At 34.8% G+C, this 13323-nt stretch overlaps 1 protein-coding gene across 1 annotated transcript in view; it reads right to left on the bottom strand.

Annotated features, from left to right (window-relative positions):
• The window catches only part of PDHX (pyruvate dehydrogenase complex component X), a 53869-nt gene extending 40641 nt beyond the window's left edge, over window positions 1-13228 (bottom strand). The window contains exons 1-2 of the mRNA XM_039866831.1: window positions 13020-13228; window positions 2873-2953 (exon numbers count right to left, since the gene is read on the bottom strand). Coding sequence (XP_039722765.1) covers window positions 2873-2953; window positions 13020-13179 — 241 coding nt within the window. The 5' untranslated portion in view covers window positions 13180-13228. The remainder of the gene's footprint in view (window positions 1-2872; window positions 2954-13019) is intronic.
• Between the last annotated feature and the right edge of the window lie 95 nt (window positions 13229-13323).

The following is a 13323-nucleotide window of genomic DNA, read 5'->3' as shown; positions in this document are numbered from 1 at the left end:
TCTCTCTCTCTCTCTCTCTCTTCAGTAATAGTAGTTGGGAATTAGTCTCAAATTTTCAAGAAACCTTATAGACTAAAATGCTATCCATTAAAGGTTATCAAATTAGCCTCTGCTTGAAAACAAATTAGATTCATAATTAGATATAACATGATTCTTTTTCATGAAAAAAAAGTAAATCCTCTTAATGTTTGAAGGTCTAAACTCATTGTTTTAAATAATGGTGACGATCCATTAATAAAGATCTCAAGATAAAAAATTTTTAAAAACAGAGCTAATAAAAAAAGTATATAAAAAGTTTTCCTCCAGAGTATAATTTTAATATAGAATGACTGAACCAAGTTATTATAAATATATCAAGTACCAAACACTTAGACATAGTCATATCCATAAATGTTATTAAAAAGAAGCAAATTATCAGACCCCAAAAAGTAATACATGATTGCATATCTAACATATTTCAATTAAATTGCAAAGGTGATGAATTTAAAAAGCCAGTGAATTATTGAGAACCAAAGATTAAGATTGCTCTCAATTATTTATAGTGTATTGGCAAACAAACATTTCTCCTGAGTTGACGGAATACAGAATTTTAAGAGCAATCTTCAGAGTAACGTTCTCCATGGGCTTAAAGTACATCCTGCCTTGTCCTATATAAAAATAGCACATTGTAATCAAAAAGAAAAAAGAACAGAATGAGGAGATCATTTGTCTCCTGGCTCTTCATCATACTCTCCATATTCTAATGGGTGTGAAGAGCTTATCAGATTGTCTGTGGGCTAGAAGTCTGAAAGATAAATGTGGTTCAAAGAATCCTCTTATCTACTTGCCTATCAGTTCTCAAAGTGTGAAGAAATTTAATCTTTTTATAATAACCTTGAAAGGCTGTTCTGTCTGAATTGTTATTTAATAACACCAACACTCTATCATACTGAATATGGAAATAGTCAAAGCTGTAATTTATCAGGAAAAAGAAAGTTAACGAAAGATTCCAATTGATTACATTATTTATAAAGGTGAAACTTTCTTAGGTACTGATAATTATTTTAAAAGATAGCCAACAGTCATGCGGAACCAATTATTCAAAATGCTCCCTACTTCCTAATGAGGCACTGGCTCTTTCATTTATATGATATATGTCTTTCTCAAATTCTAGAATATTCTGTGCCACTTTTTTAAAATATTACACTGCTTACTCATTCTCTCCTTTTTCTCCAGAAATTCCTATTGGATTATTGATTGATTCTCATTTTATTCTTCATGTCTCAATTTCTCTTTCATATTTTCTACTGTAGTATCTTCTGTGCTGCACACAAGCTAATTTTGTCAGGCTGGTCTTCAGTTCACAAATTCTTTGGTCAGTCAAGTTTAATCATACTTTAACCTAATCTTGAGTTTTTGTTTTTTAATTTTAGAGACAATATTTTTCATTCCTAAAAAGTCTATTTGTCCTTTTCAAATCTGCCTAGACTTTTTAGACAGTGTCTGTCTTTTTTTCATATTTTCAATTCTGTCTCTTACATGATTAATCATTTCAAACATACATTTTTAGGTATCTAATAATTCTAATGAACTGAAGTTCTCAGAGGTCTGGTTCTGCTGCTTGGTATAACTCAATGATTTTTATCAGTGTAACAGTGAGATAGAATTCCTAGAAGTAGAACTACCTGGCCAAAGGGAAATATAAATGTAAGTTTTCTAGATATTGACAAATTCTCTTCTCTAGGGTTTATAACATTTTGCATTTCCTCCAGCAATATATGAGAGTGCATGTTCTCCCCATTCCCTCCACAGCCTCATCAACTGAATAGCTTGTCAAATTTCTAATTTCTGTCAATATGATTGGTAAGAAATGCTATCTTGGTGTAGCATTAGTTTGCATATTTCTTATTAGTAGAAAGATTAAGTATCTCTTCATATGTTTAAAGGTAATCTGCAATTCTTTTTCTGAAAATCATGTGTTCGAATATCTTCTTCGTTTTCCTATTGAGCTGACACTTTTCTTATTCTCTAAATTTTATTAACCCTTTTAATACTCTTTTCTAATTTGTCACTTATTTTTTTACTTTATGCAGTATTTTTAGCCACATAAAAGTTATTATTTTTATTGTAAAATTTATCAACATTTCCCTTACTGCATTTGGATTTTGAGCTGTAGTTGGTGTGTTTATTTCACTTCCAGGTTTCGAAGAATTCACCATTTTTTCTTTTCTAGTACTTGTAGGGTATCATTGTTGCACATTGAGTATCTGATTCATTTGTAATTTTTCCTTGGCATAGTATAACGAATAAATCTAATATTGTCTTCCTTCATTATACACTAAATACCCAGGTACAACTGTTTATTTCCTCATTTTCTAGTTAATTTTCTTATTCTGTCTTTTTAAGCACCAATACCACGGTTTTAATTATAAGGGCTTAAAAATGTTTCAGTATCTAGTAGGACTACAACTCTGCTTCACTGTTCTTCTTTCAAGAGTTTTCCTTACATTACTCTTACTTATTTGTTCTTCCCAATGAAATTTATAATCGACTTGCCTAACTCCAAGAAACACACACACACACACACACACACAGAAGCATCACAAAGCTAAAAATTAACTTAAAGAGATTGACAAATTTATGATGTTGAAACTAAAAGTTAAGTATAAGGACTAAAACTTTAGAGAAAACAACCTTAAAACAGTTTACCATCCTCTGCTTGTGAACCCAGAAAACTTTTGCTACAATACCATGGGAAATTTTTATTTAAACAAATGTAGATTAACTAGCAAAGGAACCCAATTTATTTCATTTGTCATGTATTGTGTTATAAAACTGATTAGGAAAAAAAAAAGATCAAATAACACAAAGCATTAGTAATGTACTTGCTCACCTTCCCTTTTCAGCCATTTCACAATGTTCCCTTCTTCCATTGTAGGAGACAGTGACGGCATCAGTATTTTAATAGGATCGGCTGATTAAAAAAAAAAAAAAGAAAGAAAGATTAGCCGTACACACAAAAATAACACAACTCACTTGGCATTAATAAAAAAGTCAAGTAAATTAATACCAAATTCAATTTGAGAAAGAAAATATTCCAAAGTTGAAAAGACTCCCAACTAGTCAAACTAAGTGTCCAGTAAATAGTATGGAAACATAAAATTTTCAACTTTTTAAAAATAAAACTTGATTGGAATACTTTCAACGCCTTTCTCATAGTTCCCCAGTCTTTTATGCATATTTTCAAGCCAGGTGTTTACAAGATTTAAAAAAATGAAAAGTTGACTTATGTTTCATCTTCTTCCCCTTTTGTCGCTACAAAAAATATTTACAAGTAAAATGATCAAAGAAAAAGACAAATACGAAAAAAAAAAGGATAAAAACTAGGGTTCTGATAACTTACAAAAGGATAATCAAGCTTAGGCTTTAAGAAATTGTGTTTTTATTTTCCTCTAATAGTATACTCTTCAAGAATCGAAGGTTCTGGCTGGTAAGTGTGAAAGGTTTGCCTTGTTACGAATGATCAGGCAAGTGAATCTAAGTGGTTAAATTATTTTCCGTACCACAACTCAACTGGGGATCCAAAAAGGAGACTCAAACCAGGGTGATCTCTCCATGAAGCACAGTTACCTTTTCTTTAGATATCGAAAAAGGAGACACTCTATGTATTTGGCCAAATGTGCTTCCCAATAGTCACTCATTGAGCACACAGCTGTTAGATTACAATTTATATAAAGTTTATACTAATAAAATAGTTAATAGCATGCTCCAACTCTAGCAGTAGCCATGGTAAAAAATTATACTTCATGAAATCTTCCATAGAACCGATTCTCTCCTCAGACTGTTCAACAAACAGACCCCAAAAAGCAATACATGATTACATATCCAACATATTTCAAATGTGGAAGACGACAGAATGGATTTTTATTTTTGCATTGATGTTTTAGGGTCAAAAGTAAGGGTACTGAACGCTACTATTAAAGGAAGTTAAATATTTCCTTTGAGAAACTTAACTAATTTTACTCTAGCTTTCAAACTGAGAGTTCTTATGGCTTCACGATATAGGAGTTCCATCTCCGAAGCATTTGGAAGGCAGCTTCTGTGCTCTTTTCCTTTTTCATTCTCTCCTCTCTAAAAGATTGGGGAAAGACCAGAGCAAATACCTGCCTCAGTCTTTCCTCCTTCTCTTTTAATAACTGCCTACCTATAGGCAACCTGCAGTTTCCTTTCAGCTCTTCCATGTGCTAGGAGTAAATGGGACTGCCTTTCAAAGGCAGATGGCAAGCCCACCTCTCTCTGTTCCCACCATCAGGACCCATCGAGTGTGAGGAAGCAATTCGGGTATGTGTGTTTGCTCTGTATACACAAACTAACTCTCTCAAACAAAAGTCTTCATCTAAATTGGGGTTGTACTGGGAAGTCCAACTATGAAGGCCACCAATCTAAGTCACATTCTCAAACCCAACAAAACCATCAGCATTAAAACTGTTACTTTTGATCTCTATGAACTGTTTTGCCTCTCTCTCAACTCTAAGAAGGACAGAAAAGAATTACCATTCCATCCCCAACGACGATAGACCCCAAACCAAACTCCAAGTCAACATCCCCATTTCGTCAATGAGAAAACTACAATCCAGATTAAGGGATCTGAATTCTGCCAGACTCTCAAGACTGTAACTACACATATTACCTCTCACTCGTTATTTATGCAGTCTATTCATCCAGAAATTTAAAAACAGCAAACCAGACATATCACATCCATGGGAGCATTCTTCTTATGTCCAATCAAATATCCTAATAAACACTTTCCCTACTTTGGGCATAAAGAATTACTATATTAAGAAACCACTTTTACTACTGACAATGAATATTTTGAATGTGGAAGAAAGCAGGTAATCTTTAAGTGCATTATATCTTGGAAATAAGGGAGGAAAAATAGCCACAATGAATTTCCTAACTCGATTATTAAAGCACAGTTATCTTAGAAGAGACTAGAGAAGCTGTGTTCTATCTCTCAATAACCTTCACTGAAACAGTTTCATTTAATTTCCGAGCTACCTCTAGTTAAAAAGAAAATTATGACTAGAATACAGCTTTAAAAAATCTCATTTTTTTCTTAGTAAATTAAGTCCCTAAAGACTAAAATAGGAACATTAAGATATTGAATAGGAAGAAAATAATGCTGACTCCTATGCACAACCTCAGGGCATCATTATTTATAAAACACTGGAGCACTAAATTCTTGAGTGAATCAGAAATAAGGAAATGTGCTTAGGGAAACACACACACACACACACACACACACACACACACACCAACTTACATTGTGACATTTGTGATGGATCTCCAAATTCAAACCACTTAATTGCAAGAATTCTTAAAAAGTTCTCAAAGCTTGATATAGTCAATATATTTGGAAATGATAAAATGAGCTTTCTAATCCCCTACATTATTTGTGTATCTATTGCCTATTCCATTTTTTAAATGACTTGATGAAGAAAATAAAAACATTTGCCTAAAGAACGTAGAGCCAGCTTAAATCTGAGCATTTAATTTTTTTAAGCTCATTGTGACAAATGGGGGTTGGAAAAAGAAGCAAGCAAACAACCCTTAATAATAAAACAAATTAAAAAAACCTATAATCTAATGGCTCCAAGGGGAAGCTAGCCTCTTATTGAAAAACACAGCTTAAAACAAGTCCCAAAATGTTGTTTTCTATCCAAAAGTTCAAAGCTGGCACTATGAAATAGAAAACTTCATAATCACATATATATTAAATTTATATCAAATAGAGTTCCATTTCAAAGAAGCAAAATCAATGGACTTCAATGATTCTATGTTCAGATTCTAAATTTATGACAAACACTAAATCGATTCTCTCAAAACAAAGTCTGTCTTCAATATTTTTATACCTCGCTTCCAGTTGCCATGATACAATTCATATTTATATTACAATTCTATATGCTATTATAATCTCTCACCCACAAGACCGTCACATTTCCATTATTCCTGACATTAAAGACTATATTATAAAACTTTTACATTTATTATTTTCCAAATTACCATATTAAAAGCCAAATTTTTTCATATTTTAAAAATAAAAAGAACATAATCATTTTTCATACAGCTACCCTTCATGGATGATTTGAAATTGCTTCTCTGAATAATAACAATAAAATATAAAAATTGTGTAATAGATCATTATCCTTACTCTGAAACGAAGGTGACAGAAAGCAAAGAAAGACATTTTGGACATCTCCATTATTCAGTACTATCTCTTGATTGATTACACTGGCTTACTATGGAAAGTAAAATGTGCAATGCATTTTCTGATTAACCAATCTATCCTCAGCCTGTCATGCTAGAAAATAATTTCAAACATAAGCATTAATTTATTAATAATGGTACATATTTCATTCTAATATACCTCCTTTCAACGGAACATTATACACATCTTTTTCAAATGCACTTTTCCAGTGGAAAAGTAATTATACAAGCATAATATCAACTTTGAGTGACAGGGCTGCACATAATTAATATCTACCATTATGGCTGCTATTGAAATAGTGTGGGCTTTTCTAGACTCCTCAGAATTTTAACCTACTCCTAATATTTCATTACAAATTAAATACAGCTTCCCTATTCATTCCAGTAAACAGTACATTCTACCTGTCTGTCAAATCGAAGAGGCCTTGAAATGTGCACCCACTGTATTTCCTACTAATAACGGCACAACTCTGGGTAAGAATAAAGGAAATGTGTGTGTTTGCTCCACTGATCATACAGGTTATTTCGATTAGCAAAAATACCTCAAGTAGTAAAAAATATCCCAAATTTAATTAGAATTTAACCCTTTTGTAGTCATTTTAGTATTCTATTGCTTTCTGTCAAGCTAACAAACTATATGAATGGCTTATAAAGTCTGTCTTTCTGTAGAAGTTTAAAAAATATTTGAGATGACTATGTACATTTCCAGTTTATATTTAAATATACTGATTTTAAAAATCTCACAAATCATTCAAACTGTCTTAATCTTTTTTTTATTTCCTCAAAAGAATGACACAATCAATTAAAAATTTTTGCTCAGCATATTGCTGCTTTACCTGCCATATCAGGCACTTGAGCAATCTATCAATCACTGAATTTTATAGCAGTTTCTCTGAATAATTCCTACATTTCTTCCAATCTTTCTACAGCATAAGTCTGTCTTCAACATCAGATATAGTACTCTGGTCCAATTCTAGTTTCTTGTTCCCTAAAGTATTCCTTTTACCCTAAGAGCAAAACACTTGCACTTTAGCAAAATCAATTATATCAAAGCTTTAAATTGATGATCTATACATCAATTCTAAAAGTTCTCTAGGTTAAAAAAAAAAAATGAATACAAGCAAACAACATACGAATGCAGAACAAATTGCTTTGTGGCTAACATGAAGCAGATCTAAGAGTCACTACACTGACTCAAGTAATTAAGGAAATTCAGCAGTTTATATATGGTACAGCTTGGGTGTCATGCTCTATTCCATTTATACGACTGTAATCCAAACACAAAAAGAATGAAATGAAGATAGACCAAATAAAGAAGGAAATTACCCAGTACTTTCTTAGTATGCCTCCCTATTCCTAACATTAATTTGCTTCTTATCTAATAGGGAGAGATGTTCATTTAATCACCTTTCTTTTCAAGGCAAGAATTCATCAAGTAAAACTGAATCTTTAAAACTTCCTTTCAAATGAAACAATTCTGCCATCTGCAGGTTGAATAAAATAAAGCAGAATAAAGAACAAGTAATTTAAAAATCAACACCAGGGCACAGATTATTAACACTGAAGCTTTGAATAAAGGCAGCGAAAGCAATTTTTTTTAAATGGGTGCTTATCATGTAACTCTTCTTTGTTCAGTTAGTTATTTTGGTATGGTAATGACGCGAATATACATTTAACAACAAAAAATATATGCATAATAGTTTGAGTGAAAATAGCATTTATAAATTTTGGCATACATAGTACAAATGTATAAAAGATGCCCACAAACAGTATACATAGCATAATCTAATCTCTACCTGCTTAGCTTGTACACAAAAGACTGAAAGGATATACTCCAAAAGTAACAACAGTAGTTTCTCTAGTTGGTGATAGTGTTACAAGTACTTTTCATTACTTTTTTCTTATAATCTATATGCTAACTTTCTACAATAAATTTATCCAATTTCACTCCCTCTCCAAAACTTATCTAACATTAAATTTAAAATGTGCTTTTGTTGTTGTTATTTTTAGATACAAACCCACAAGCACAGTGAGAAAAGAAGGGAAAACGGCATATAATTTTGGAAGCGGAAAAGTAAACAGATGAGTGATAATTGACTAACAGGCTCTAGAAAGCCAAACAGTGCTAGGTTAACAATCCACTCTCCTTCAACAGACTAAAAGAACGGACACTGTTTTTACTGGATACGGTAAAACAGAGAACATTTGGAATGGAGGTTCAGCCTGAACACCTGGGACGTGTGGACACTGCAAAAATAAGTTAACCGCGATTATCTGATGTGACTGATAATGCAGAAAATTGGTGCTGAAAGCTATTAGATGGTGTGGGATGAATTAGCAGTAGTTACAGAGAAAACTAAAGCAAAATTTTAAAAGACCACAATGTCAGTAAATGTAAAAGGTAAGAAAGGTAAGAACAGTAATATGGGACAATATATGACAATCTTCAGTTGTATATTAGTGTAAACAATGAATACGGACTTAACCAAGAAATGCAAAAGAATTACATTGGGATAATGGGGAAGGAAAACATGGGGGTGGCACTGGCCAGCATTCATCCACAGAAATAGAGAGAGGAAGCAGATACCAGAAGAAAGTTGAGATAAAACTTGTGCTTCTAAGGAAGACTGGGGAAGTAGGGAGAGAGGGGGCAGAGACCCACTGTATTATTATAAGCTTTTTAGTACTATTTGACTATCTAAACCAAATGCATGTACTACAATGTTAAAATAAACATTTTATTATTTAACAAAAACGTTCAACTAATTTTTTTAAGAAAAACTCAACAAGGAACAGCATAGCATAGTGATTTAGATAACAGGCGCTGGCACCAAACTGCTGAGGTTCAAATTATAGATCCACCACCTATAAGTTACTTAATTATTCTGTGCCTCAGTTGCCTCTTCTGTAAAATATAGAGTTTTGTAAGGATTAAATAAGATAACACATGCAAAGTCTTTACAACAGGGCCTGGCAAAAAGTCAGTTTCAAACATATTAGCTACTTATAGGCAGCACAAATATGGTTAAGAAGGTGGACTTCTGAAGGTATCCAGACAGTTGGCTAGATGTATTGTAATATCCTTCTTTATGATTCCTTCCTCCAGTAATAAGAGATGGATTCACAGGTTCCTTTCAGCTTTCCAGCCTAAATTTAGTTCCCTTTTTACTTTTTCCTTTACCATAACTCATAGTATATACCATATCATCAACTCTTATCAAAGAAGTTGCTCCTTTGTTATAGAAATACTATCGAAAACTCAGATGCCTAAAGGGAATAAGCAGGTGAGAGAAGAGGGCTAAGAACATCTTAAGGTTTTTTTCCGTTAGATCTAGACATGCATTATTTTCATATTAAATCTGTAAGAATTTTCTTCCTTTACATATACATACACAACAATATCTGTTCTCTGCCATTTTTCCTTGTCCATCTATTGTTTTCTGCTTTCTACTCAGATAAAGTTACAAGAAAACTAGAGGTGATAACATACCAAGGCACATTCAGTTTTGCTGGCTTTAGAGGTAAGAGAAAGTACAGGGGATAAGGGTAAACTACAAAGTAATTTCCTACCTCAAGAGAACAATCATTCCTCAGTCTCAACTAACTGCAGCCACATAGGCCCTAAATTTAAATTCGCAACAGAAGACTAGATTTCTGTGTAAATTAAAGTTCCTAGTTTTTAAATGTTGTCAATAAATGTAATTTTCTTCTAAAACAATGTAGGTCAGTTCATTGGTTGCCATTTTGCACTCCTACTCTGGATCTCTGTGTCCTTTTATAACATCCTAGATTTTATATATTTATTTGTGAAGAAATAATTTAAATCCCCCCTCCACCCCCTAACCTCTGGTAACCACTAGTCCATTGTCCACGTCCATGAGTCTCTGTTACAATTTCTCTACATGTTTATTTAACATCTATAATATGGAAGGTCTATAGTTATATATTAGGCAAAGTACTACAAAGGTTGAACTTCATTTATTTTTCTACTCACATGTTATTTAAAATTCAACACACTCTTCCTCAAAGACAATTAAAATCAATATTATTAACATCTTATTAGTTATTAATTAATTAAATTGCAAACCATGTCATTTAGTCTGAAAGAGCTACCAAGAGAACTCTTCAAAGTTAATTGCCTAGGACAGGTTGAGAAAAACGTTTACAAATGCTAAGTCAGTTATGTAAATACCACATCTGGCCTCTGGGACTTTATATCTGCTACTCTTTTAGCATGGAAAGACTGTCACCTCTAGGAAGCCTTCTACACTCCCTTATCATCCTGAACTTATCCCTCAGAGTTCTGCATACACTACTGAAATCATGTCTTCATTGTTTAGCTCCCTAAGCATACTACATATACCTTAAGGATAAGATTTATACAGAATTTAGGACTGCATCTCCAGAAGCTAAATATGATTAAATGATCCATATACATACATACACGTACATACACGTACACACACACACACACACACACACACAACCCCTCCTCTTCAGTTTATTAATATTATAGCTGTGTGGCTCTGGGAGATCCACATAATTTCTCTGAGCTTTAGTATTTTTGTCCAATAAAATGCAGATAATGCCAACTTTCCTAGGTTGCTGTGGAAAGTGAATAAGGAGTTCCGGGAAGTGCTAAGCAGACAGCATATGTCATAGCTCATAAAAATACTGCCAATAAACACCTTTTAAGGAAACCAAAATTCCAACTCACATATTTTTAAATCTTGGATTGATACGTGGGAGGGGGGGAGGGGAAGGAAATAGTTCAATAATCATACTTAATTCATAGTCTATACATCACCAAACAATTGTTTAGTTTTATGAAACAATTTCTACCAAGCTCAAGGAAAAATGAACAACCGCCATTTAAAGTCATGCTTTGTAAAACAAATAGCTCAAGAATTGCCACATGTATTTAGCATGGCAAAACAAAAACTTGTAGGTGAAAAGTTAGGAGACAAATTCTGGCTCAGTATTAGAAAAAAAAATCCAAAACTTCCAAATAACTTAGAGCTACACAACGCACAGCTTCTGTGGTAGGCAGAATAATGTCCACAAGTCCCTGACCCCCTAAAAGATGTCCAGTTCCTAATATCCAGAACCTATGAATGTTATGTTACATGGCAAGAGAGAATTAAGGCTGCTAAACAGCTGGCCTTGAGATAGGGCTAGCAGCCAGTATTATCTAGGTGGACCCAATATAATCACAATGGTTCTTACATGTGAAAGAGGGAGGGAAGCACTAGGCAACTAATACAATTTCCTTGGGATGTAGTGTCCTCTCCCTTACAGATGATGCTCAAGCACAGTTAGAAAAGTTGTTCATGGACTTCATGGGGAGATAAGTCAAATGTCATGATACATCAAATAAGGATTGCCTAAGTGAGATTCTAAAGGCAGGTGTCCTTAAACTAAGTCTAAGGAAAACCCCTGAACCTGCATGAACATTTTTGTGTGTAACCACATATGCCCTTTTCTCTGGAGAGAGGAACTAGCATTCAAATATTTTCAAAAGGATCTGTTTTACAAAAAAGGTTAAGAACACTCTTCCTAGATTATTTTCAACACTGAATGTTTACTATTCCATGATTTTCTAAGGCAGTGAGTCTCAAAGTGTAGCCTATCAAAAACCAATATAATATAAAGCATCAAAACTTATCTGAGGCTGTCTGTAAAATGCAGATTGCTGACCACCCCAGAAAGAATCCCTGAGAGCGGTAGGAAAGTTCAACATGTAACGAACTGGGGGAAGGAGGAAAGGAAATGCTGTATACAGTTAAAGAACGATTGTTTCAAGGACTATTTTATGAAACAGTAATCTGAAAAAAAAACTGAAATAAATTGTTCCCATCATGAAGTCTCCAGAAATCTCACTGCACTCATCTTACCATGTAACTTTGTGTAACTTATTTTTTTTTTCTGAGGCTCGGGTAGCCCAGAATATGTGGGCAATGTCTACTGCACCTAATTTTTTAGATGGAAATTGATTCTGTGGAGTGACAGAATGATGATTGGCAAGTAATGTGTTGCGTTAAAAAAAATGTTAATCCTACAATCTCAACCCACCGCTGTATAAAGAAAAATAATGCTCCGCATACTAGATTACCTACTGTTAAATACCGAAATTTTGTTAATTGTGTCAGTATCATAACTAAACGCTAATTTTCTATAATAAACTTCGTGGTATGAGTCCCCTCCTAAATTTCACTCTTTCATGTTCATGTTCTGCCAGACCTATGTCTGTGATGCTGTAGGCATTTACAATCAAGTCCTTCACTAGTGGTCGCGTCGAGCAACCCAAGTGGCCTAAAAGAAAAGATCTTCCAATAGAGACAGGCCAAGAGAATAAGAACAGCTAAGAGTGGCTCTTGAATTTCAGCAACCTTAGGAAGCTTCTGCCCGACAGAGATGCTTGACAACCCTAAAGGAATCTAAGACGTGATTGGGAAGCGGCCTGAGACGAGGGCGTTTAGGACCTATCTCCAAGCCTCCAAAAAAAATCCCCAAAATTCCAAGGCAAGGTCAAGAGAAGTCATACCACCCAGCGGGCCAGGGGCGGAGTCAAGTTATCCCAGGTCCCAAGAGGACCCTTCCCGGCATGCACTTATCAGGCGACCAAGTCAGCGGACCCCTCCTGGAGAAAAGGCCAAGGTAATCGGGAGCCCCGAGTACCTCCACACTCAAATGCAGGCCCTCAATCAAAAAGCCCCCTGACGCAAGCCCATTGCTCAGCTACACAGAGGAGCTAGTGAACCCCGGCCACTCACCCCGCAGCCGCTGCGTGCTGTGAAACCATCTCCAACTAGCTCCGCGGCCGACAGACCATCCTGCAGGCTCTTTAAGCAGGTCCAGGCCTCTCCGGCCGCCAAAGGCTAGGAGATAGCGCAGCACCCGTAGGTTACAGCCTAGCCTCCAGGAGGCCGCCATCTTCCCTGCCTTCTCACCGGCTGCCCGCAGCAAGGCCTGATCGCTCTGTCATCAGGCCCCTCCAAGCCCCGCCCCCACCCAGTTTGCCACGCCCCCAAACTGCCGTGCCTTTGAGTCTTGGAGTCAAGCTCTCCTAGCTCCGCC

Source organism: Pteropus medius, unplaced genomic scaffold (assembly GCF_902729225.1).
Source record: "Pteropus medius unplaced genomic scaffold, Ma_sr-lr_union100, whole genome shotgun sequence".
NCBI classification, from domain to species: Eukaryota; Metazoa; Chordata; class Mammalia; order Chiroptera; family Pteropodidae; genus Pteropus; species Pteropus medius.
This window is presented reverse-complemented; position numbering and strand designations above follow the sequence as displayed.